Below are 24,940 nucleotides of genomic sequence, written 5' to 3'. Positions count from 1 at the left end.
AGTTCTAGTCTCTTCTATAAATTTGACTGTTACAGATTTTGTATGTGTGTGTTTAAGTGTTTCACTCTAATTTTTGGTAAGAATTTACATCCCTGTTTATTAAGTGTGCATTTTATTAACTCCTATTATTTTTATAAGCAAGGTCATACTTCCAATTTCTAAAAATATGAAATCATAATTTCGAAGTTATTTTCACCCAAAGAACTTTAAGACTGTCTTCAGTGATGATAAAAAACAACTGATTCATGAGACAAAAATTCAGTTATAGTTTTTAGTGTCATGGCATATAAGAAAAATCAGTCTCTGTGATTATATTTAAAATAGCCATACTAGTCTGCTGCATTTTACTTAGTCAGTAGTAATGATTTATATATAATTTTATAGTCTGTAACTCCTGTATATATTTTTTAAATTCACAAAACCCTTTTTAGCTTTCCCAGCATTTATCAGTGATCAAGGACTCATCAGTGAACATTAATCACCAGTAGAGTTCAGTATTAAAACTGAGATTTAATTCCCATTTTTTTGGTCCAAATTCTAATTTTTCAATAGGCTTTTTTTTTTTTTTTTTAAAGGCCTACTTCTTCTAATCCTTGGATCTGAGTGGATGCTATGCAGTGACTTAGAATAGGATTAAGAATATCACTTGGCAGGGGCACTTGGCTGACTCAGTTGGTTAAACGGCTGCCTTCTGCTCAGGTCATGATCCCAGGATCCTGGGATCAAGCCCTGTGTAGGGCTCCCTGCTCGGCAGGGAGCCTGCTTCCTCCTCTCCCTCTGCCTACTGCTCGACCTGCTTGTGTGCTCTTCTCTCTGTCAAATAAAAAAAAAAAAAGAGTATCACTTGCTTAGTTGATTGGTTATGGTTCAGAAGTTAGGACTCCACACATTCTGTGGGATTAAACCAGACTCTCCCTTCTCCGGCCAAGAGATAATTAAGTACTTCTGTGCACGAGGCTACCTAGTGGCATTCTTTGACAGCATATGACATCTTTTCTATCCACTTTGCAACAAAAGCAAGGTCCCTGCAAATACTCCAAAATCTCGACATCAGGGGGAGAAAAGACAAAGGCATTAAGTAATGCTGACCATATTAGTAAATTGATGGACATTTTTCCCAATATTTTTTTAATTTTAAAAAATCTCCAGGTGTTGTGAGTGACTCCAAAAGTTAAGACAGAACAGTGGTGTGTGTGCTGGTTGGTGGTTGATATTGTCAAGCTCATGAGTGTATTGAAAATATAAACAAGCTGGTGAAATTAACTTTAGTTTAGTTATCTTAAGATAGCCAGAGCTATAAACTCTGCCAATGTAAACTGTTAGGAATTTCTGGACAAACTTAACAAAGGGAGATGGAATTTTTCATCTTGAGCCCAAGCAAGCAAATTAGGTTTTTTCTTATGGCTTTTGAAACTTACAATATTTATACTAATTCAGAAACTCACAGAATTACAATTTAATTGATTGGATTGTTTTTTTGCCTCTGTGGGGCCCAGAGGAGTTAAATTTCAAGAGAATTTTAGCAGTTTGTTAACTTGAGAACATTTTAGAGAAAACTTATTTGAAAGGAATCAGGTTTGGGTAATTATGTTTTTGCCCTAGATTTAGCCCAAGTATGTATTCTCTCATATAGGTTTTACTACTATGGTTGAAGTAAATAGAAAATCCAGAAAACTAAAACAGAAAGAAGTCATAAATTGAAATTGATTTCTGTAATGTGTATGATCAGCTGTGTTAGTTCTTGCCCACTGTAAAACAATTCAGCTGATAAGGTATCGACTGTAGTTTAAAATCTACAAATCTGCATTCTGTTAATAAATAACTATGTTCCAAAAATTAATTATGGACATTAACATGCAATATCTATCTACTACTGGGAAAAAAGGTACATAGAAAAGTTTATATGTGAAACCAACACATTAACACCATTTGACTCAGAAAACTTGAATCTAGATTCTTATATTGAACATTCTTGTTGTTGGGTCCTGTCTTTCTGTCTCATTCTTTGTCACTATTTATGATTTGCTTTTCAGGCAAATATTTACAATGTTTCTGTCTTAAACAACATGTGAAGGATGAGAAATTGAGCCTTGCACTGTATTATATTATTAGGGCAGATTTAAACATAAAAAGAGACACAAAACCTGAGTGTACATTACCTAGAGATTTTAAAGAAAACTGCTTAAATATTAGACATTTGGATAAAATGTAACTGTGTATATTTTTTGAAGTGCCTCTACATAGTAACTCAGATCTCATCCAAACCAGCAACATGACCCAAACAGAGTGGATGGATTTTACTGAAAACTTCATCATTAATAGTAATAATATTTCTTCAACATTAATTTTTTGAGATTACAAAACCATACGGGATGGGTGATATATACATAATTCTCTTAGAATGGTACCCAACCTATTACACAACTACGTTTCAGAAAGTCACTGAAAAATAGCTTTACTTATAAAATATTTTCAAACGTTAAACTTGGATTGGACACATTCAAAAGCAGGATTTGCCAAACTAATTTTGAAACCATCCAATGGCACACATAGCCTACTGCAATGGTTTTTCAGGGACTTCTTTGCCTTGTGGTCCATACTAAGAAATACATTTGACATTGCAACCTGGCACACACACATAGAACTGAAACAAAAGTTTGATGGAACAATATTTACCCTCATGTAATGCATTCATTCTGTTTTCTGTTCTTTTCTATTTCATTTTTTTTTAAATTGCTTGTCCGAACCCACTGAATTGATTTCACAATCCACTAATACATTGCAAACCAAGATTTAAAAACACCAGCCTAAACAATAATATGTATGGTGGCTCTTAAGTAATATTGCTACAATAAAATAGTATTGACTCTTAAGTGTAAAGTATTCTATAAGGCACATTGTACCAATTAAATCCAAGGCAGTTATTGTCTTTCAAACTTAGGGAAACACAATTATAAATGAAAAACAAATGTCTTTCTCTGTTTTTATGGCATTTAGAACATTTTAGAAGACTTACACTTAAATATCTAGGGAAATATATTTCTAACAAAATAAATCAATGCTGTCATAATCCTCTAAGAATCCAAAGGTTCCATGGATGTGCTAGGCTCTCGCAATGATGGGTCAAGTAATTTTCCATTACTAGAACTCAGTGTTGGCAGTGAAAAATGTAGACAGCAAACTGTGCCAGTCCTGCATCTATTTTGCCCCCTCAGGGACCAATTATAGGGCTTGTTCCTTCTTTAGAGAAGGAGAAAATGGTCCCACTCCATCTCTACATCAGAGTCCAGTGATTTCAGACATCTTTGAAGTACAAGGCAGCAACACACACAATTAGGTGTTTAACAAATACCTCTCCACACTGGCGATAATTATAACAGAAGGAGAAACAACCAGGTCCCTGCCATGGGAAGGCCAGGGGCTAAAATAAATCCAGACCTTGTGTCCTCTGGTCCTGGAGCAGAACGAGATGGCCAGCAATGAAACCTTTTTTTTTTTTTTTTTTTAAATCAAGTTACTTGTAAGATTTTTAAGAAAATATTTTACCTAAGCATAGCTATCAACTTAGGTTCAGGAACTTGAGATCAAAATAACGGTCATTCCTATTTACCCATCCCCCTACCTACCTCCAGGAATGCTCTTGTCACGGTGAGCCCCGGGGGGTGGACCGCAGTGTTGCCTCACTATACTATATGCCTGAAACTAATAGACTACCGTGCGTCACCAATATTGGAATTAAAATAAAATTTAAAAAAAAATAGCCATTCCTCGACTATATCTATAATCACCCCTCACTTCCTTCTTACAGCTTGCCCAAGTGACACTCAAAGTCTTTCTAGCTAGAAACTATGTGTTAGGTCTCCTGCTGTCGGACAAAAGAGGCTCTCCTAGAAGTAGCTGGCAGCCCCAGACCATCCCAAATCACATTTCACCGTGTTTCTAGCTCCTTCAAGAGAGGAGAGCGAGAAGGGGGATGAATTTTGCTCTTTGAACAAGAACTCTTTCTGCTTACATTGCTAGAATATAAAAATATTGTGTTTCCCTTCAACACCCAGGCCAGTGCCTTCATAATACCTATCATGTATTAAACACTATAGTTTGACCAGTGTGTGCGTGTGTGCATGCACATTTGGAAATAGAAACACACAAAGAGGGACAGAGATGAAGACGGAGACTGAGGGAGATCTCCAGTGATGTATCCGATAAAGTAGCCTATTTCTACCTTTTCTACATTTTTTAGGCAAAGTAACTTGTTCAGTAGGACTCAGCTGGTGACTGAAAGAGCAGGTTTTAAACCCAGATCAGTAGAACATCAAAACTCGTGCTTTTCTCATATCGTCTGGGCTCAACTTACTTTCCCAATTATCTTTTGTTTTTGTTGTTGTTGTTGTTTAGGCTAGCTGTATTTTTCAGGACAGCTTGGGTTTATGGAAAACTCGAGCAGGAATTACAGAGCGTTCCCATACATTCCCTCTCCCCTCCACACTCAGTTTTTACTCTCACTACTGTCTGGCATTGGTGCGGTATATTTGTTACCATCAAGCTATTGATACATTATTGACTGAAGTGCACAGCTCACATTAGGGTTCCATCTGTGTTATACATTCTGTGGGCTTTTCCAGATGCATAATGTCAGGGATCCAGGTCCAGTGTCATGGGGAATGCTTTCACTGCCCTCAGAATGCCCCGTGCTCCATCCATTCATTCCTCTCCCCTCCCCGCCCTCCTGCCAACTACTGATCTTTTTAGTTTTGTCCTTTCCAGAACATTATAAACTTGGAATCCTTCTGTATGTAGCCTTTTGAGACCAGCTTCTGTCACCTACCAGACTGGCTTTAAAGTTGCCTCTGTGCCATTCTGTGGCTTCGTCGTTCCTTTCTTTTTATTGCCGAGTAATATTCTGCTATATGATGTGGTATAGTTGATTATCCATCCATCTGTGGAAGGATATCTTGGTTGCTCCCAGTTTATGGCAACTGGAGGTTTTTGTGTGGACATAAATTTTCAACTGATTTGTGTAACTACCTAGGAGCGTCTCATGTGGTAAACCTGTGTTTAGTTTTGTAAGAAACTGCCACACCATCTTCCAAAGCAGCTGGACTGCTTTCCATCCTCACCAGCGATGAATGAGAGTTCCTGTCGCTCCACATCCTCGCCAGTATTCAGTGCTGTCAGAATTTTGGATATTTATCATTTTAGTGGCATCTCGTTGCTTTAATATCCAGTTCCCTAATAACATACGATATTGAGAATCTTTTCATATGCTTGTTTGCTATCTGTAAATCTTCTTTGATGAGATACCTGTTCAAATCTTTCGCCCAGTTTTTATTTTTTAATTTTTTTCACCCAGTTTTTAATTGGGTTGTTTTCTTATTGCTCCTATTATATATTATACACATTTAACACTGATAACATATAACAACAATAATGTATTTTATGTAATATATAATATCATATTTTATATGTTACTGCTACTGTATTATTGTTATTACTATTTCATATTATTAAGAATTAAGAATTCTTTGTATAGCTTGTTTTTTCCAATTAAAATCATTGGCATCTCTAGCATGGAGCCCACCTGAACCACTCACTTGACCTGGCTCCACTCAGGATACTTGCTTGGGGCTCAGAGTGCTGCCACCTGGCAAGCCTGCCTCCAGAACCTCCTGTCAGAATCCCATACAGGTGCAATGCCCTCTCCTCTATGAGCCATCCTTAACTTTCTTGAAGTTCCAGCTCTCTCTCCTGTCTGGAATCTTGAGGATTCAGTTTGGATTTTTCATATGCTTTTTTTTTTTTTTTCATTCTGCCTTGTCTATAGGTAAACTAGTAGTAATTTGACCTTGCTTGTACATTAATCAGGAACAGGGTTGACCTAGTAGTGATTATATTCCTTGAGTAACTTATCACCATGTCTTAAATACAGCTGTTACACAGAAGATCTTGAGAATCATACAGGGAAATGGAGAATAGATGGCCACCATAGGGAAGGCAAGAAGTTGGAGAGAGAGGCAGGTCAGAGTATTGTTGGAGTGTCTTGTAGATGTCTCAGACCTTAAAGGAGGTTTTGTGTTCTCAGTAACTGTCCCACCTCATCCCTGCCTGTTAGATGAATGGTAATATTTTTAGTTGAGTTGGCAAGTTTCTGCATGTTACCTAGTCTATATAGGCATAAAAGTAAAGTGCAGATTTCTGTTTATGCCTGAGATCACTCTGAAGATTGTTGCATCTCCCAAGATCAGGATGTCTGCAGAGGTCATTAGTATCAATCAAAGTATGAACTTCGGTTGATGTGACTTTTTCCAAAATTTCTAAAATAAAAATGATATGTGCATACATTTTTAAGAATTCAAGCAGCTTAGAAGGCTCTGTTCTATTCCTCTTCCTGCCCATTGACTCTGAGAAGGAAGGAAATACCTTTACCCACTTGGGTTTTGTTCTCCTGATGGTTTTATCTTTATCTCTAATTAATTTGCCTAGATATTTGTTTCTTGAATTTTTTTCAACCTTAAAAAAAAATTATCTACTAGTTTCCTGCTATAATATCTACATTTATAGAGAATAACTATCAAGTCTTATTTGGGGGGGGAATTTACTTTCCATCTTTCTAGGCAGTCCCACAACCCTTTCTGGACTCTGTTTTGTATTTAAATGAAGTAAACAAGAGGACAGAAGGAGGCAAAATTTATTTTAAATCTTATTCCCGCAAGAAAACTTCATAAATTAAGTGTATAGTTCTATTGTCATAGACAAACTCTAATCCACTTTGAGAAAAACCTTTTTTTAGATCTTTTTTGATCTGTTTTACTTGTATAGCTACATTTTCCAGAAATGCACTAAGAAGCTTTTGAAAAGAATAAAGTGTCTGTGGTTTTCTTAAAGTAGTCATGGTAACATAGTTCAAAAGCTCAGTGTATGGGTGCCCAGGTGGCTCAGTTAGTTAAGCATCCAGCTCCCGGTTTCAGCTCAGGTCATGATCTCAGGGTGGTGCGATCAAGCCTCACGTCAGACTCCCCACTCGGTGTGGAGGCTGCTTCCTCTTCTCCTTCTCCCTCTACCCCTCCTCCTACTTGTGCACTCTCTCTCTCAAATAAATAAATAAATAAATAACTTTTTTTTTAAGTTCAGTGTAACAACTCTTACATTCCTGCAACATTCTATCCCAGCGACATAGCGAAGTGATGAAAGATATACGATGACTGTAAAATGTACCCTGGGAAAGGAAAAATACCAATAGAAATGTACTAATCTGGTTGATTAAACTTGTACCCCCAAAGAATCTCGGGTCTGTCGGTGCTCTGACCTCTCTCTTTTTCCATACAGAATGGATGACATATTGATCGGGGCACCGCTCTTTATGGAACGCGAATTTGAGAGCAGCCCTAGAGAAGTAGGGCAAGTTTACCTGTATTTACAAGTGAGCGCGCTTGTCTTCAGGGACCCGCAGATCCTTGCAGGCACCGAGGTTTTTGGGAGATTCGGTAGTGCTGTGGCACACTTGGGAGACCTGAACCAAGATGGATACAATGGTAATTGATACCAATACATGGAAATTGTTTATTTGTCATTATTCCTGTTACCAGGACACGAAGGAAACAATGACATCTTAAAGTCTTTACAGTGGTGTGTATGGTACGGTTACTATTATTGGTTTTTAATAAATTATTAAAAACCTTAAGGCAGTTTCAAGTTTATATATAACAGCTCTTAATAAAAGGCAGCAGTTACTTTTTAAAGTGATATTTGGATTTAGTGACTCAAAGAAAACTAGAGAACCTTTTGTTATGTACAGAGTCAGGACAGATAAGTACATGTCGACATATGGACAAGTATATTGCCTTGTGATTAACACACATGGACTAGTCTAGGTTATGCTGGATTTTAATTGGTCTGTAAACTTCAGCTCAAAGGCAACTTCAGTGTTTGCAGTAGAGTTATGTTAAATTCTTGGTTCAGGATCGTGATTCTTTAAGCTAAGAATTTGTGAACGCCTTGCAAGTACCTTCTCAGAACGTGCAGCTCACACAGAGTTTTGCTTATAATTATGAAGCAAGGTATAGTATAGTGGGTTTCTTAAAGTTCAAGGGAGTGACAGGAATTTGCTCCAACAAAATAGCTTAGGGAGTGTTTGTCTCAGATTAGTATTCATTAGTACCTTTGGCAAGGGATATTGTGTTTTTATGTTTTCTCTGACAAAAAGACATCCCAGAAATGTATGGTTAGTAATTCTTTAAGTGCCATAAAACATAAATGCATGTTAAAAGCTCACGGCTCCAGGAAAATAATAAAAAAGAGACAAGTTCATCTTTAACTGATACGCTGCTTTTCAGAAACTGCCTTTTCCCTGAGCACCAAGCCAAATAAATAATGTTAAATTATCTATCATCTTTTCCACCACAGTTTTCTCTATTTGTCTTTTTTCTCAAACACTTCATGATATTTTTGAAAGATAAGAGAAACATTTTTAATGACATAAAGAGGGTTCTGCCTCTCTGTGCCTCACTGTTTTTGAGTATAAAGTGGGCAAAATAATTGCAAACTGGGAGGAAACACAGGACAGATGTGGACTGACTTAGAGGAGGTAAAGGAAAGGCCTCTTTGCGCGTGGTACCTGATGAGATCTTTAATTTCCACCCCAATCTGAGATAGGAATATTTATCATTATTAAATGAAACTGGAATTATGATCCTCATTATGTAGTAAAATCAATTCATGATTTACTTAGTTTTACCGGACTTATTTAGGAGCAAAAAGAAATAAACAACAAAGTGAGGACACGTAACCATCCTCCCCTGGGGTGAGCTATTATGTTATTGTGTTCTTGGTGCTCTTTTTTATGTAAAACTCAGTCTTTGTGTGTGTTGTTTAGAACAATCCTGATGAACACAATGTGTGGAAGTTAATTTTTTCGTTGAGTGCTATATTTAAGGGGGAGTCAGGCGATAGGGTTCTTTCTGGGTTCCCCAATGTCCTCTACTGTAAAATGCAACCTGCTCCCCTTCATGGGACAATGTAATCATTACATTAAATAGTCTTTATGCAAGAGATTATTTATTTCTTTTGACAAGAAATTCATAAGTACCTTGCAAATGTGCCTCCCCTGTTTTACCCAGCCTAGTGATGTGACCCAGCCCTCCCTGTTGCTCACTAAGTTCCCGTGTAGACCACCCTCTACCTGCTCCTCCAATGGGCCCTGCTCTTTCCAACTTTGGCCCTTGGCACACCAGTTCTTTCTGCCCGGAGTGTTCTCCCCTCTGATTTCACACAGTTGGTTCTGCCTTGTCTCCAGCTTTCAGTTTCAACACGAGCCTTAGCAACACTGTCCGATCGCCAAATTTAGAAATAACCACCATTCTCCATTACATTAATATTTTTGATTCTTCTGCATAGAATGTGTCACTTTCCATCTTTTCTTGATTGTCTCTCTATTCAAATTGTCTATTACCTGCACTGGGATACAGTCTTTCTAAAAGCAGCATCTGGTTCACTGTCATACCCACTGGGTCCAACACACAGTGGTCACTCAATAAGTGTTTGCTGGATGGAGAAAAGACAAATAATTTATGGTTGCTGCAATATTACAAAATTTTCCTGGAAAACGTAATGAGCCCTTTGGATTCCAGGATGCCACTCTTCGATTGCACTTAATTCTATCTCTAAAACCTTCTTCTTTCCTTAAAAAATGTGTTCATGTGTCCCTGTTTGCAGACATTGCCATCGGTGCACCCTTTGCAGGCAAGGATCAAAGAGGCAAAGTGCTCATTTACAACGGGAACAAGGATGGCTTAAACACCAAGCCTTCCCAAACTCTGCAGGGAGTGTGGGCCTCACAGACCATCCCTTCGGGCTTCGGCTTTACTCTAAGAGGAGACTCAGACATAGACAAGAATGATTACCCAGGTAAGGGTTCCTTTCCTCTCCTGCCAGAAAGCCCACTTCCTGGAAAGAAGCCTATTCTCAGGACTGTGCATTCCCCTTAACCCCATGCATCCCTTTGCCTCATAAAGGCAAAGGCCCAGTTTAACCCTGGACGACCCGGGGCTTTTGTGCATGATTCCTAGGTGACTTCCACAAGCATTTGAAGGCAGATAAAATAAACCTTCCTTTTCCCACCAGGAGATGGTTTTAGAAAGGCAAGATGGCGTTTGAAAAGCCACACTGGATGTATGACTTGTCAACTTTGCAACCAAAGTTGTTATTTGAAACCCCTCAGTGAGTTGTTCTCCATTGATAAAGACAGCTTGCCTCGGAGCCAGCTAGAGCAATTTATTTTCAGCTTGTCATTCTCTCTCGAGCTCATAATTTCTATTAATGAACTCATGAACTTCAACATTTCTGTCCTAAAACTCATGTTCTTGGAGTGTAAATATTTTCTCACCATATTTTGGGGTTTTTTTCAAAATAGATTGAATATTTCAAACTGAAGCAAAAGGAATTGGTTCATAGTAAAGATTGTAAGCTCTTTTTGATGACTTAATTCATATTGAGGTCTCATGGAAATTAGACAGTACAGTGACATAATTCATGATATGTGTGTGCTGTAGGAAAATACAGTTTGTCTTAAAGGATTGTTTTAGTAATCCCAGGGTTTTTAGCAAAGAACATTAGACTTCTTGGTTTTACGGTTCAATTTTCACGTTTATGTTAGTTATTTTAAGATGTTTTCAATAAACACATAGAAATCAGTAATAGTTAACTGACAGCTTTAACTATTTATTAAAACCTTGTCTCTTTCCACCACCCTTCCCCTAATTGGGCATTTTCCATATGTAGAGTTTTTTTTCTGGTTTGGGGCACCATTCCAATAAACTGACTACCTAAATATACATCGCTAATTTCATCCTTCCACTTTCTCTTCCCCTTTGGGATCAGGCAAAAAGGATACTGCAACGTATTCTCATAAATTTGCCAGAAGTCTTTTAGGGCACTAACATAAATGTTGTAGTGGGCTCAAAGTAGACTTAGTACTATATTGTATACAAATATCTTCCATATCTTCAAGAGCATCTAAGTTAAGTTTATTTTCTTAGGTTATATTATACTGTCCAATCAATGAAGGTAGTGGGTTTTAGTTTGGGGGGGGTTATTCATAATATATTCTATTTTAAATAATCCTCCCTTTTATGATTCCTTCCCAAAATACGTCAGGATGATTCACAAAATTTAACTCTTGGGTTGTAACTTTAGATAAACAGTTATTTTGGAAAGTTATTGCCAGTCATTGTGCTTGTCATATTCTCACCTTAGGGAAACTGACAGAGAGGATGGCCTGGACCTTCCCCCAAGTAAAGGAGATACAGGATGTATCGATCACACAGGCCATTCATCAACTTCTTTTGAAGTCTCCTAAAGAAAAACCAGGAAGGAGAGAAACATGAAACAATTTTTCTCTCAAGGAATATTCCTTCTGGGGGTGGGTGGGGAGTTGAGGGAGTGGGGAGCAGAAGTAGGACAGGAAAGAGAAAAGCTAAAGTAGGTAAGTGCTGGTAATTAGTCACCTCTTATGTTTTCTTTTACCCCTTCTTAACAATCAGAAAAAGGTCATTTGAGGCAATTCGTTAACTTTATCTACCGAGGCTGATTCAATTTATACTAACCAATGAAGTTATGCAGCCTATCCCTCTGTCTGTAAAGTGAATGATCTTTACTAAGGCAGGACTGATAAAGCCACTAAGTGAATTCTTTTCCCTCAAGATTGTCTTGAGGCGTTCAGTGTACATCTGGACATCTTAGTAGACTTGGGTTCTGGTTCCAGTTCTGCCTCTCAAACGGAAATACAGATGTCTGGTGATTCATGATCCTATGATGTTTTCCTTGATCCTCATCTTTTTACAAAATAATGCCACTCAAAGAAGCCTCTTTATATTGACACCAAGTCCCCAGGGACCTATGCAGAGGAAAATCACCTAATGGACGGGTAACTACATTCCATTCACTAGAAGAGTAGATTTGAAATTCACAGGTGTAATTCAGGAATTAGACATGTAACTGTCCTCATTATTCTTTTTTTTCTCCTTTTTTCTTTTTTTGTTTTTTCCCCCCTTCTTCTCTCCCCCCCCCCCCCCATTATTCTACACAGAAATTCCACTTGGCTTGTCTCCAGCCTCCATTTCCGTTATGGGGAAAACCTTAATCTCACAGTCACTTCCAGATTCAGACTTAATCTCAGTTGAGTAAATGTTCATGATTTAGAATTCTCCCCTTCCTCCCTCTTCCACCGTCTTTCAAGGACTGAATAGCAAAGTGTTTGCCTATTGTCCTGGGACTGACACAGGGGCATGCAGCCTGAATGCATCATCTGTTTTTACTAGTTTCTGCCGGAAGGATAACCCAGCCTCTCCTGATCTTTGATGTGTTGCTCGAGCTTCTGTAGTCAATCAATGGCCTGTGGAGTGGCCACTGTTCCAAAGTTCCATGTATCCTGCATCCTCGTTCTATTTTGTCTTCTTCCAGGCCACTCCCAGCATGTGCTTCTATGCCATGGTTAGGACCCAGACACTTGCAGGTTGGGTTTTCTGGTCTCTGAAATTGTTTTTATAATCCCCCTAGATTATTCCTTTAGCCATTGCTAATTTTCCACCGGGGCATTTTATTACTCTAACCCTAATGGGGTTGCAGTATTCTTAGGTTTTGCCTGGGAAACAGCAGTCTTCCCCACCCCCAAAGATTTTTGGGTGGCATGATTTCTAAACTCTATAATTCATTTTATAAACTCTATGTCCTAGTCCCCCAGGGTCTGTCTTGTGATTTTTTCCAAACCAGTTCTTCCTGGAGCTTAAAAAGAAATAAAGTTTTCTTTCTCTCTACGGTTCTGCTCTTCCAAATCAAAATTACTCTGCTTTCAGATTACCGTGCCTCCTAGGAGTTCCAGAAACCATTTAACAAGCTGACTTTCTTCTAGGATATATCTAGTCATCCTCAATAAGCAGAGGCTCTCAATCTCTTCTGCACATCTTCTGGGGAATTATCTGGGGAATTTTAAATAGTGTATCTGCTCTGGTCACACTCCAGACTCAGAATCAGACTCTCCCAAGTCAGAATCTCTGGAGGGTAGAACATGGACCAGAGTAACAGTTAAGTAACCTGGATGATGCCAGGGCACAACCCAGCTGGGAATGAATGATATAGAACATGTTCCCCATTTTTGAACATCGAATTGACTGGATGCCTCATTAGAGCCATTCAGTAGGTCAAGGGAGTGGGAAAGATTCCCCCTTTCCAGTCAATTCCCAAATGTTTTCCCTGCTACTAAGCTTCACATCACACCCTGAGTGGTCAGCTCTGAAGCACTGTGCGTGCCGGTCCCCCACTGAGTCTACTTGTACAGGTTGAATGCATGGCTCCCCTTCTGACAGTTTGACTTATGGAGACTGAGATGGGCTTCAGGGATTTATGTTCTTACCCAGGACCCTACTTTGAGAAACACAGCTCTAGAGTCTTTGTGCTCAGTTCCCATGCCTAAGTAGTCAGATGTGCAGTGTTCTCTTTTGGCAACTGCCTGTTAGCTCAGCTCTAGCATTCCATTTATTCTTTAGAAGGTTGTCAAACTAGCCCAAGGTCTTTTCTCCAGACGGCCTCTGTGTGATTACTGCCATTGGGATGCATGGGCCTAAGACATGCTCTGGTCTTATCTGGAAAAATTAAGGAAGGCCCATTGAAAATATTTAATTTTTCATGCACTTTTCTACATTTCCTGGAAGTTATCTGTGCATTTAAAATGATGCCCCCACTGACTTTCATTTAAAATACATTATTGTGGGGCGCCTGGGTGGCTCAGTGGGTTAAGCCGCTGCCTTCGGCTCAGGTCATGATCTCAGGGTCCTGGGATCGAGTTCCGCATCGGGTTCTCTGCTCCGCGGGGAGCCTGCTTCCTCCTCTCTCTCTCTCTGCCTGCCTCTCTGCCTACTTGTGATCTCTCTGTGTCAAATGAATAAATAAAATCTTTAAAAAAAAAAATAAAAAAAAATAAAAAATTAAAAAATAAAATAAAATAAAATACATTATTGTACTTGTTAGGAAGTAACCTACCTTAACCTGGCTAATGCCATAAAGGGAGAGTTTTATATTAAAGCCATAGAATATCTCAAGGAAACCTAATGACAGGAACTCTGCCAGGCCTCTGGAAGGGACTAACTGGGATCCAAGATTGTCATGTTTGGCCTTCCTTTCTGTCTCTCTCTTAAACACATCTCTGCTTTTCTTTATACATCTGCTTCTCTCTTTCTCTCTCTCCCTCTTCCCTCCCTTCCTTCTCTCCCTCCCTCTCCGTCTCTTGCCAATATTTCTTTGAGCACCTAGTAGTGTTTCAACTCCAGAGTTTGCATATTGCAGTTTTACTCACTCAGAGAGACTGTCTACTATTTATCTTAGTCCCAAATCCTGAGGAAAGGAATCTTACATGCTATGAGACAAAGGGTGACATTTTCTAAAAGAAAATAGGAGTTGATCGGTGGATTGTGCAAGTATCCCAGTAAATATCCACTTTGATGTCCCAGCAAGACAAGACAAAACAAAACAAAATGGCCCTAGGAAATAAAAGCTGTGGTAAGAAGTGAAGAATATAATTGAGAGGAAAATATTTTGTTTTAAAAATTAAAATAATAAAAATCATCATTAAACTGTTCATCGATATTTTTATGTTTGTTCCTTTAGCTTCAGAGTACAAAAGAAAAATAAGTAAGAAATTCCTTCATTCAGTCAAAAAATATGTATTAATATTTACTACATATTAGACATTGTGCTGGGGACATAGTATCAAGATATACATAGTCCCTACATTCCCAGAGCTGACATTCTAGGTGAGGAAGACAGTTAAATAACCCCAACGAAGGGTGAGCACTATAATACTGAAGTCTTTAAATGCAAAACTTTTTTTGAGTATCATAACATCTGAAAAAATTCAAACATGGTTGCTGAACATTATGCTTATGAATTTTAAAAGTATGTCATAAGAAAAATATTGTTAGCTTCTGGCAATTTTGTAATTATTTGATCTTCATTAAAGGATTTAGTTGAGGAAAATATATAAGCTCTGTAGCCCCTTATACAGGCACCTCCACTTCCCCTGAGAAACTTCTAGAAGCCAAGCTAATATGATCAGGGCTACAAATTATGTACAGGTTGTGCCCAGCCAAGGGCCAAGTGAGGACAGATTCAAATCCCAAGGGGTTTCCTCCACACGGGGCTGCCTTTTTAAATTCATACAAGATGTAGATTCTCAGTGGCCCTGTTCCAGGTCCTCATTCTAAATATATCAGAAACAAAATCCCCAAACTCTTCAACTACGTGGTCACCTGCAAAATTCACGTAAAGACAAATGTACAAGTGAACAGTAGTTTGAAATTCTGCACTGAAATCCTTCAAACACCTCGGAGCTGCTACTAAATGGAACACACTTAAAAAACTGTGCTGACCCAAGTGATGGTTTCTGATGGGGTTATTTTTCCCATTCCTAAGGTGAACACTTTTACCCCATTTTAGGCACCCAGGGCTTAGCAGCTATGTCTGCAAGCTGAGCTGGGTTGCTTTCCCTGGTCTTCACCACCTGCCATCAACCCACTTCTGGGCACACTGCTAGGAAACCTTCCTATTTTAATGGCAGGGTGCATAGGTTGCCCCATGGGCTAGATAGCAGCAAGTGTTCTTTACATGTTTTTGATACAATCCAGCTGCCTTCTGCAGGAAGAAAGAATAAGGTTGATTGTGATGTTTGATGTATATTTATTGTGAATTACAGCTGTTTCATCTCCCAGACTGACTAGAAATCAGGTCACCTAGTACCTGAAATAATCAAAAGCACAGACATGTAAAAGGTGGTTTGATTTACGTTTACTCTATCACCTGATCTCTTCTAAAAGTTACAGATGTTCTGTATTTCAGCAGGACCAGGCACTTAGTTTCCTTGTCTTAGGGAAAAAGAATGCTACCAAAAAGCAGACATGGGACCAGTTATATTGCTAACATTATTGCAATTATAGTAATTATTACTGCTGTGCCATCTACTGCATAGAAGACATAGCTAATATCCACTGGAATATTATTTTTTAATATTTCTCCTGCACACATACATACACTCACACATGTATATATGTGTGTGTGTATGCATGTGTATTTTTTGTGTATGTATGTGTATCCCAACAGAGTTTATAGGGTAAGATTAGATGACACTCCACTTCCTTCTTTTTAGGAAATATCAAACCAGTATAAAAATAACCTATTGAAGTTAGCAGTGTGACTGGGAATGGGGGAAGGGAAATCAGACTGCCCAGATTAAGATTCTCATCCATCATTGATGGGCTATGTGGCAATGGACAAATTACTTGATTTCTCTGAGCTTCTACTCCATACCTGATATTATGGGGCTAACAATACTTGCTTCACTGGGTTATGTGTGTTTGCACTAAGTCAGGAAAAGATTTTTACAAAATGTTGTGAAATGGCTTAGAACAAAAGAAGGAAATCCATTTGATTGACATGAACAGAATCAAAACTACTTTACTTCACAGACATATTGGGCCACGTGAAGTGTTGAAAAGCTGCCTTCTTGGATTCTGGAGATGGACAAAATGGGTTTCAAACTAGACTCCACTGTTGCCTGGCTATATAAGCATAAGACAGTTTCCTAATTTCTCTTCAATCTCCTTATCTGTGAAATTAGATATAGTAAGTTGATATAAAGACAAAATGGCATTGTTTATATAATATGAAAAATGGCAGCTCTCCAATGAAGTTTTAAAACAAGACTACCTTGGAGGTATTCTTTTCTTATGCACCTTAGTTGACATTATTTTCTTTTGTTTATTTAATTTCCATAGCCCCCATTCTTAATTTACAACACCATATTGGCTTCTCCCACCCCAGATGAACACTGATATTGAGACTCTGTTGGGTTGAGATGCACTCATAAAATTCCTGTTGCTGGACCCTCCCTAGAAGCTTCTAATATCAGAAGGTTACGGCCCTGCTATGATGTAGTTCCATCGTTCACCCATCTGACCTCCCCCACCAAAGTGGGAGATGAGGCACGAGGGACTTCTCCCATTACTCACTACTGTGATTTACTGGGTGCCAAGAATGGAAAATGTTCTTCCTTCTTAAGCTCTTAGGCAGTTGAGGGCATTTATTGGACCTGAACTAGGTGATAACGATGGCAACTGAAAGGAAAAAATCTAAGGAAATAATGCAAATGTAAATGTAAAACAAGTCAAGACTTGTTAATGACTTGCTGTGATAGAATGTAAAGGAGGTGGGGTGAGTAAGGAAGAGATGTTAAGGAGGACTCTGGAATTTTGATCCTGAGGGCCTGAGAAAAGTATGGTAGAATGGACAGATATGGGAAGATTTTGTTTTAGAAATATAGTCTACCATAGAAATAATATTTGGTATAATTTTCCTAATATCTAGTTACCCACTCATTATTTGTTTCAATTTCTTACCATGCATATTGTCATTGGTACACCTACAATAATAGGAGTCATTAGTATATTCATTTCTGGCACCAAAATTATTTTTCCTATTTAAAATATGGATGTATTCAGGTTTCTGTGTTGGTGCTGATTAGAAAATGAGGGTTGGCCAGAGGAGTATCTTGTAGACATTAATTGAGTGAAAGCATTTCAGAGAAGAAGCAGCTGTGATAGCCAGAAATCCCTACAATTCAATGATCTAGCGTAATCCTGTTAAACATGATTGTATAACAAGACCATCTGCTAGATGCATAGCCCAGACATTGGAGGGTGGAGGAGGGGAAGTACAGGTTTTGTTGAGGCACAGAAATCTTACAGGCAATAAAAACTGGGGGAAGACATGGGCTGAATGCCAAGACTATCATTGTCTTGTTCAGGCCCATAATGTCTGATGATTATACCATAAAGCCATCTCAGACAATTATACCAAATGAAAAAAAAAAAAAAAAGACTCTGTTTTAACGAGCACTCTGTGTGTATGTGTGTGTGTGTGTGTGTGTATGTGCGAACAAGAAAGAAAGCATCTACATATAAGAAGAAATAAAAGGGTGGCTTTAACCAAGGGAATAATGCATAATCAAACCTTGAGCTTCTTGAAATTGATTTGAAGTTTAGTTGAACTAAATTCAGATCCTATAGTCAAAGTTTATTTCTGCTCCTCAAATTGCTACTCAAGTTCTCCTGAAAAGTAAAACATTATGTTCTTTACTGAGCAAGATTTTCATAATTTCATTATAAACACATTAGAAATTAGTATATAACCTTTGTTATAAAATATCTTATGAATTAGATTAAATGGAATTAACTAAGTAAGTCAACTGACAGAGTTTCTGGACTTGAATCCAGGTCATAAAATAGAAGTGAAAGTGAATGGACAGATAAAATCCATAAGTCCTAGAGCCACCTCTCCCAAGATAATGCTCCATTAGTAACTCAGTTTCTCAGATTCTTACTTCCCTCCCCTGAATGTGATGTAGATGAATGGAAAGCTTCTCCAAGGGTCTTTTTGAACTCCATGCTCCCCTTATCCTCTAATCCAAGATCTAGACTTACTGCATTCCAGATAAAGACACTACCAAAAAAAAGAGAACTGTAGGTCAGTATCTCTGAAGAACATAGATGCAAAAATCCCCAACGAAATATTAGCAAATTGAATCCAATAATACATTTAAAGAAAATCATCCACCATGATCAAGTGAGATTTACTTATACAAGGGTGGTCTAATATTCCCAAGTTGATTAAAGTGATATATCACATCAATAAGAGAAAGGATAAAAAAACATCTGATCATTCCAATAAATGCAGGAAAAGGATTTGACAAAGTACAATATCCATTCATGATGAAAACCCAAATCAAGTAGTTTTAGAGATAATGTACCTCAACATAATAAAGGCCATACATGAAAACCCACAGTTAACATTATACTCAATGGTGGAAAACAGAGCCTTGCTCCTAAGCTCAAGAACAAGATAAGGATGTCCATTCTCACAACTTTTGTTCAACACAGGACTGGAAGTCCTAGCCACAGCAATCAGACAACAAAAAGAAATAAAAGAAATCCAGACTGGTAAGAAATAAGTAACACTGTCACTATTTGCAGATGACATGATATATATACAGAAACCCTAAAGACTCCACCAAAACACTACTAAAACTGAGAAATGAATTCAGTAAGATTTCAGGATACAAAATCAACATGCAGAAATCTGTTGCATTTCTATATAATAATAATGAAGCAGCAGAAAGAGAAAGTAAGAAAACAATCCTTTTTTATAATTCCATCAAAAATAATAAAATACGGGATGCCTGGGTGGCCCAGTTGGTCAAGCAGCTGCCTTCGGCTCGGGTCATGATCCCAGCGTCCTGGGATCGAGTCCCACATCGGGCTCCTTGCTCGGCAGGGAGCCTGCTTCTCCCTCTGCCACTGCCTGCCATTCTGTCTGCCTGTGCTCGCTCTCTTTCCCTCTCTCTCTCTGACAAATAAATATAATAATAAAAATAATAATAATAATAATAAAATACCTAGGAATGAACTTAACCAAGAAGGTGAAAAGCCTGTACTCTGAAAACTATAAAACACTGATGAAAGAAATTGAAGATGACACAAAGAAATGGGAAGACATTCTATGCTCATAGATTGGAAGAACAAATATCGTTAAAATGTCCCTATTACCAAAAGCAATCTACAGATTAAATGCAATCCCTATCAAAATACCAACCGCATTTTTCACAGAACTAGAACAAATTATCTTAAAATTTTGTGATCCCATACAAACAATTTTAAAATTCGTATGTAACCACAAAAGACCCCAAAGAGCAAAAACAATCTTGAAAAAGAAGAAGATGACTAGAGGTATCACAATCTCAGATATCAAGTTAGACTACAAAGCTGTAGAAATCTGAACAGTATTGGTACTGGGACAAAAATAGAAGCATAGGCCAATGGAACAGAATAGAGAGCCCAGAAATAAACCCATGATTATACAATCAATTAATCTTCAACAAAGGAGGCCAGAATGTCCAATGGGGAAAAGAAAAGTCTTTTCAACAAATGGTGTTGAGAAAACTGAACACTTACATGCAAAAGAATGAAACTGGAGCACTTTTTTTTTTTTTTAAGATTTTTATGTATTTGAGAGAGAGAGAGAAAATAAGTGGGGAGAAGGGGCAGAAGGAGAAGCAGACTCCCTCCTGAGCAGGGAGCCAAACATGGAACTCAATCCCAGAACCTTGGGATCATGACCTGAGCTGAAGGCAGATGCTTAACTGACTGAGCCACCCAGGCACCCACCTGGAGTGATTTCTTACACAACACACAAAAATAAACTTAAAATGGATCAAGGACCTTAATGTGAGGTGTGAAACCATAAAAATCCTAGAAGAGAGCACAGGCAGTCATTTCTCTGACATCAGCTATAGCAAAATTTTTCTAGATATGTCTCCTGAGGCAAGGGAAACAAAAGCAAAAATAAATTATTGGGACTACATCAAAATAAAAGGCTTCTGCACGGCAAAGGAAACCACAAAACTAAAAGACGATATACTGAATGGGAGAAAATATTTGCAAATTATATATCTGATAAAGCGTTAATATCCAAAATATATAAAGAACTTCTACAACTCAGCACCAAAACATAAATAATCTAGTTAAAAATGGTCAGAAGACATGACCAGAGACTTCTCCAAAGAGGCATTACATATGGCCAACAGACACACGAAAAGATGCTCAACATCACTTGTCATCAGGGAAATGCAAATCAAAACTACAATGAGGATATAAAATCAATGCACAGAAATCAGTTGCATTTCTTTACACCAAGAACAAGACAGAAGAAAGAGAAATTAAGGAGTCAATCCCATTTACAATTGCATCCAAAACCATAAGATACCTAGGAATAAACCTAACTAAAGAGGCAAAGAATCTATACTCAGAAAACTGTAAAGTACTCATGAAAGAAATTGAGGAAGACACAAAGAAATGGAAAAATGTTCCATGTTCATGGATTGGAAGAACAAATATTGTGAAAATGTCTATGTTACCTAAAGCAATCTATACATTTAATGCAATTCCTATCAAAATCCCATCCATTTTTTTCAAAGAAATGGAACAAATAATCCTAAAATTTATATGGAACAAGAAAAGATCTCGAATAGCCAAAGGAATGTTGAAAAAGAAAGCCAAAGTTGGTGGCATCACAAATCTGGGCTTCAAGCTCTATTACAAAGCTGTCATCATCAAGACAGTATGGTACTGGCACAAAAACAGACACATGGATCAATGGAACAGAATAGAGAGCCCAGAAATAGACCCTCGACTCTATGGTCAACTAATCTTGGACAAAGCAGGAAAAAATGTCCAGTGGAAAAAAGACAGCCTCTTCAACAAATGGTGTTGGGAAAATTGGACAGCCACATCGCAGAAAAATGAAATTTGACCATTTCCTTACACCACACACAAAAATAGACTCAAAATGGTTGAAGGACCTCAATGTGAGAAAGGAATCCATCAAAATCCTTGAGGAGAACACTGGCAGCAACCTCTTCCATCTCAGTTGCAGCAATTTCTTCCTAGGAACATCACCAAAGGCAAGGGAAGCAAGGGCAAAAGTGAACTATCGGGATTTCATCAAGATCAAAAGCTTTTGCACAGCAAAGGAAACAGTTAACAAAACCAAAAGACAACTGACAGAATGGGAGAAGATATTTGCAAATTACATATCAGATAAAGGTCAAGTATCCAAAATCTATAAAGAGCGTAGCAAACTCAACACCCAAAGAACAAATAATCCAATCAAGAAATGAGCAGAGGACATGAATAGACATTTCTGCAGAGAAGACATCCAGATGGCCAACAGACCCATGAAAAAGTGCTCCACATCACTGGGCATCAGGGAAATACAAATCAAAACCACAGTGAGATACCACCTCACACCAGTCAGAATGGCTAAAATTAACAAGTCAGGAAATGACAGATGCTGGCGAGAATGCGGAGAAAGGGGAACCCTCCTACACTGTTGGTGGGAATGCAACCTGGTGTAACCACTCTAGAAAACAGCATGGAGGTTCCTCAAAATGTTGAAAGTAGAGCTACGTTACGACCCAGCAATTGCAGTACTGGGTATTTACCCTAAAGATACAAACGTAGTGATCTGAAGGGGCACGTGCACCCAAATGTTTATAGCAGCAACGTCCACAATAGCCACACTATGGAAAGAACCTAGATGTCCATCAACAGATGAATGGATAAAGAAGTGGTATATGTATATGATGGAATACTATGCAGCCATCAAAAGAAATGAAATCTTGCCATTTGCGATGACGTGGATGGAACTAGAGGGTATTATGCTTAGTGAAATAAGTCAACCAGAGAAAGACAACTATCATATGATCTCCCTGATATGAGGAAGTGGAGAGGCAACATGGGGGGTTTGAGGGTAGGAAAAGAATAAATGAAACAAGATGAGATAGGGAGGGAGACAAACCATAAGAGACTCTTAATCTCACAAAACAAACTGAGGGTTGCTGGGCGGAGGGAAGGTCGGGAGAGGGTGGTGGGGTTATGGACACTGGGGGAGGGTATGTGCTATGGTGAGTGCTGTGAAGTGTGTAAAGCTGGCGATTCACAGACCTGTTCCTCTGGGGCTAATAATACATTATAAGTTTATAAAAAAATTAAAAAATTTTTTAAAAACAACAATGCAATATCACCTCATACCTATCAGAACATCTAAAATCAAAACACAAGAAACAACAAATGTTGGTGAGGATGTGGACAAAGAGGAACCCTCATGCATTGTTGGTGGGAATGCAAACTGATACAGCTACTGGGGAAGCTTCCTCTAAAAATTAAAATTAGAACTAACATATGATCCCATAATTTCACTACCAGATCTTTACCCAGAGAATATGAAAACACTAATTCAAAAAGATATATGCACCCTTATGTTTACTGCAGCATTTTTACAATAGCCAAATTATAAAAGCAGTCCATTAATAGATGAATGGATAAATAAGAAGTGGTATGTACATACAATAGATTATTACTCAGCCCTAAAAAGGAATGAAATCTTGTCATTTTCAAATACATGGATGGATCTAGAGAGTATAATGCTAGTGGAAGAAAGGCAAATACCACATGATTTCACTCACGTGTAGAATTTAAGAAACAAAACAAATGAGCAATGAGAAAAAGAAACAGACTCAACTATAAAGAACAAAGTAATGGTTACCAGAGGGGAGGAGAATGGAGGGATGGGTGAAATAGGTAGAGGAGATGAAGAGTACTGTTATCATGATGAGCACTGACTAATGAATAGAATTGTTGAATCACTATATTGTACACCTGAAACTAAGATAACACTGTATATTAAATATACTAGAATTAAAATAAAAAATAAAAAATTAAAGAAAAAGGATGTTTCTTCTACCCATTCATTTATTCAATTTTCTATATCTGTGTGAACTCATGGATATTTATTTTAAGGACTATAATCCATTACTATATTTGTTTATATATGTTGCCTTATGTGCTCTATATTTTGCCATTGGGAACCCTTTCCAGTTCATTCTTACTGCTCTTTTTAGTATTTCCCATCCTTTTATGAGCATTTCCATGCTTTATATCAACACATTATGCTCCAAGCTTATTTTGTAATTTCCCTCTCCAGCCCTGGAATCAACCATTCTTCAAAGACCTACAGTTTCTTGAAGAACAATATTTAGAAATCAAAATCTAAGACAGTAGGTTTTATCATGGCAGCTATGATGTCAAGACTTATAATGTACTTCCATAGATTGCCACTTTGCCATATATTATAGCTATGTGGCAAACCATCTTCAGTATTGCTTGAAATCAACAAATTACATTTTCATTGTTCAGCCTATATTTTGTAAGTCAACATTTTTCATTTTAGTTGTTAGCAACAGGTATTTGGACAATCTTAATATTATTCAGCTAATGTTGAGAACAGCAACCATTTTTTCTTCATCTTTAAGGATGATTAAAATATTTACTAATATTTATTAAATAATTTTAATATTTAATATTTATTAAAATAGTTATACGATATGCAAGAGATTTTACTTTGGAAATACAATTTATCATTTTATTCAACAAATACTCATTAAGTGTCTTTCACGTGCCCTCTTCTAGGTTTGGGGGGATATAACACTAAATTAAACAATGACCCTGCCTTCATGGGCAAGTGTTCAAATTCCACCTATAACCCTGACTTACTGTGTATGCTTGATGAGTTATGTAACCTCCAAAAGCTTCAGTCCTCATTGGTAAAATGGATATAGTAACACCTAAAAATAGTTCCTCCTTTAAAGGGGGGTTCTAGATGTTAAATTAGATAATACATATAAAGCCATCAGCATTCTGAACAGCACCGCATTCTAACAGCATTCTAACAGCACTAATAATATAGCAAAATATTAGTTATAAATGAGTACATTGACACTATTCTGACATAATCCATGCCTTTAAGAAACAGGGCAAACATGAACATAATAAGGCATCCAACAATTAACTGTAGTATAAAACAGCAAAAATTAATAAACGAGTTAAAGAGAGAAGTTTCTTCTCTTTTTCAAGGTGTTCAAAGGAAGCTTCACAGGGGAAATAATGGTTAAGCAAGGTCTTAAGATACAAGTGTGATTTTAATAAGGAGACAGCATTCCAGGAGAGGAATATAGCATGAGAAAGACTCAGCACAAGAAAAGGCGATTTTGGAAGTAATGTGGTTCAAATAGAAGGGAGCATAAATGGAGAGATTCAACGAAAGGTAAATTTGGGGCAGGTAATAAAGGGCCTTAAATAGCATGTCAAAAAGTTGGTACTTTATGAGGAAAATAATGGAAAAAGAGATTCTGTTTTATATTTCAAAGTGATACTTTTACTTCAGTTATTTAACAATGAGTAGAATGAGCTGTCATGAAAAAGAAACTTGAGGGCAAAAGCCATTGAAGTGC

General features: G+C 37.7%; 1 protein-coding gene across 1 annotated transcript in view; it reads left to right on the top strand.

Annotated features, from left to right (window-relative positions):
* The window catches only part of ITGA8 (integrin subunit alpha 8), a 173,171-nt gene that overhangs the window by 56,919 nt on the left and 91,312 nt on the right, over nucleotides 1-24,940 (top strand). The window contains exons 12-13 of the mRNA XM_032349497.1: nucleotides 7,324-7,529; nucleotides 9,709-9,900. Of these exons, the coding sequence (XP_032205388.1) occupies nucleotides 7,324-7,529; nucleotides 9,709-9,900 (398 nt within the window). The remainder of the gene's footprint in view (nucleotides 1-7,323; nucleotides 7,530-9,708; nucleotides 9,901-24,940) is intronic.

Source organism: Mustela erminea, chromosome 6 (genome assembly GCF_009829155.1).
Source record: "Mustela erminea isolate mMusErm1 chromosome 6, mMusErm1.Pri, whole genome shotgun sequence".
NCBI classification, from domain to species: domain Eukaryota; kingdom Metazoa; phylum Chordata; class Mammalia; order Carnivora; family Mustelidae; genus Mustela; species Mustela erminea.
This window is presented reverse-complemented; position numbering and strand designations above follow the sequence as displayed.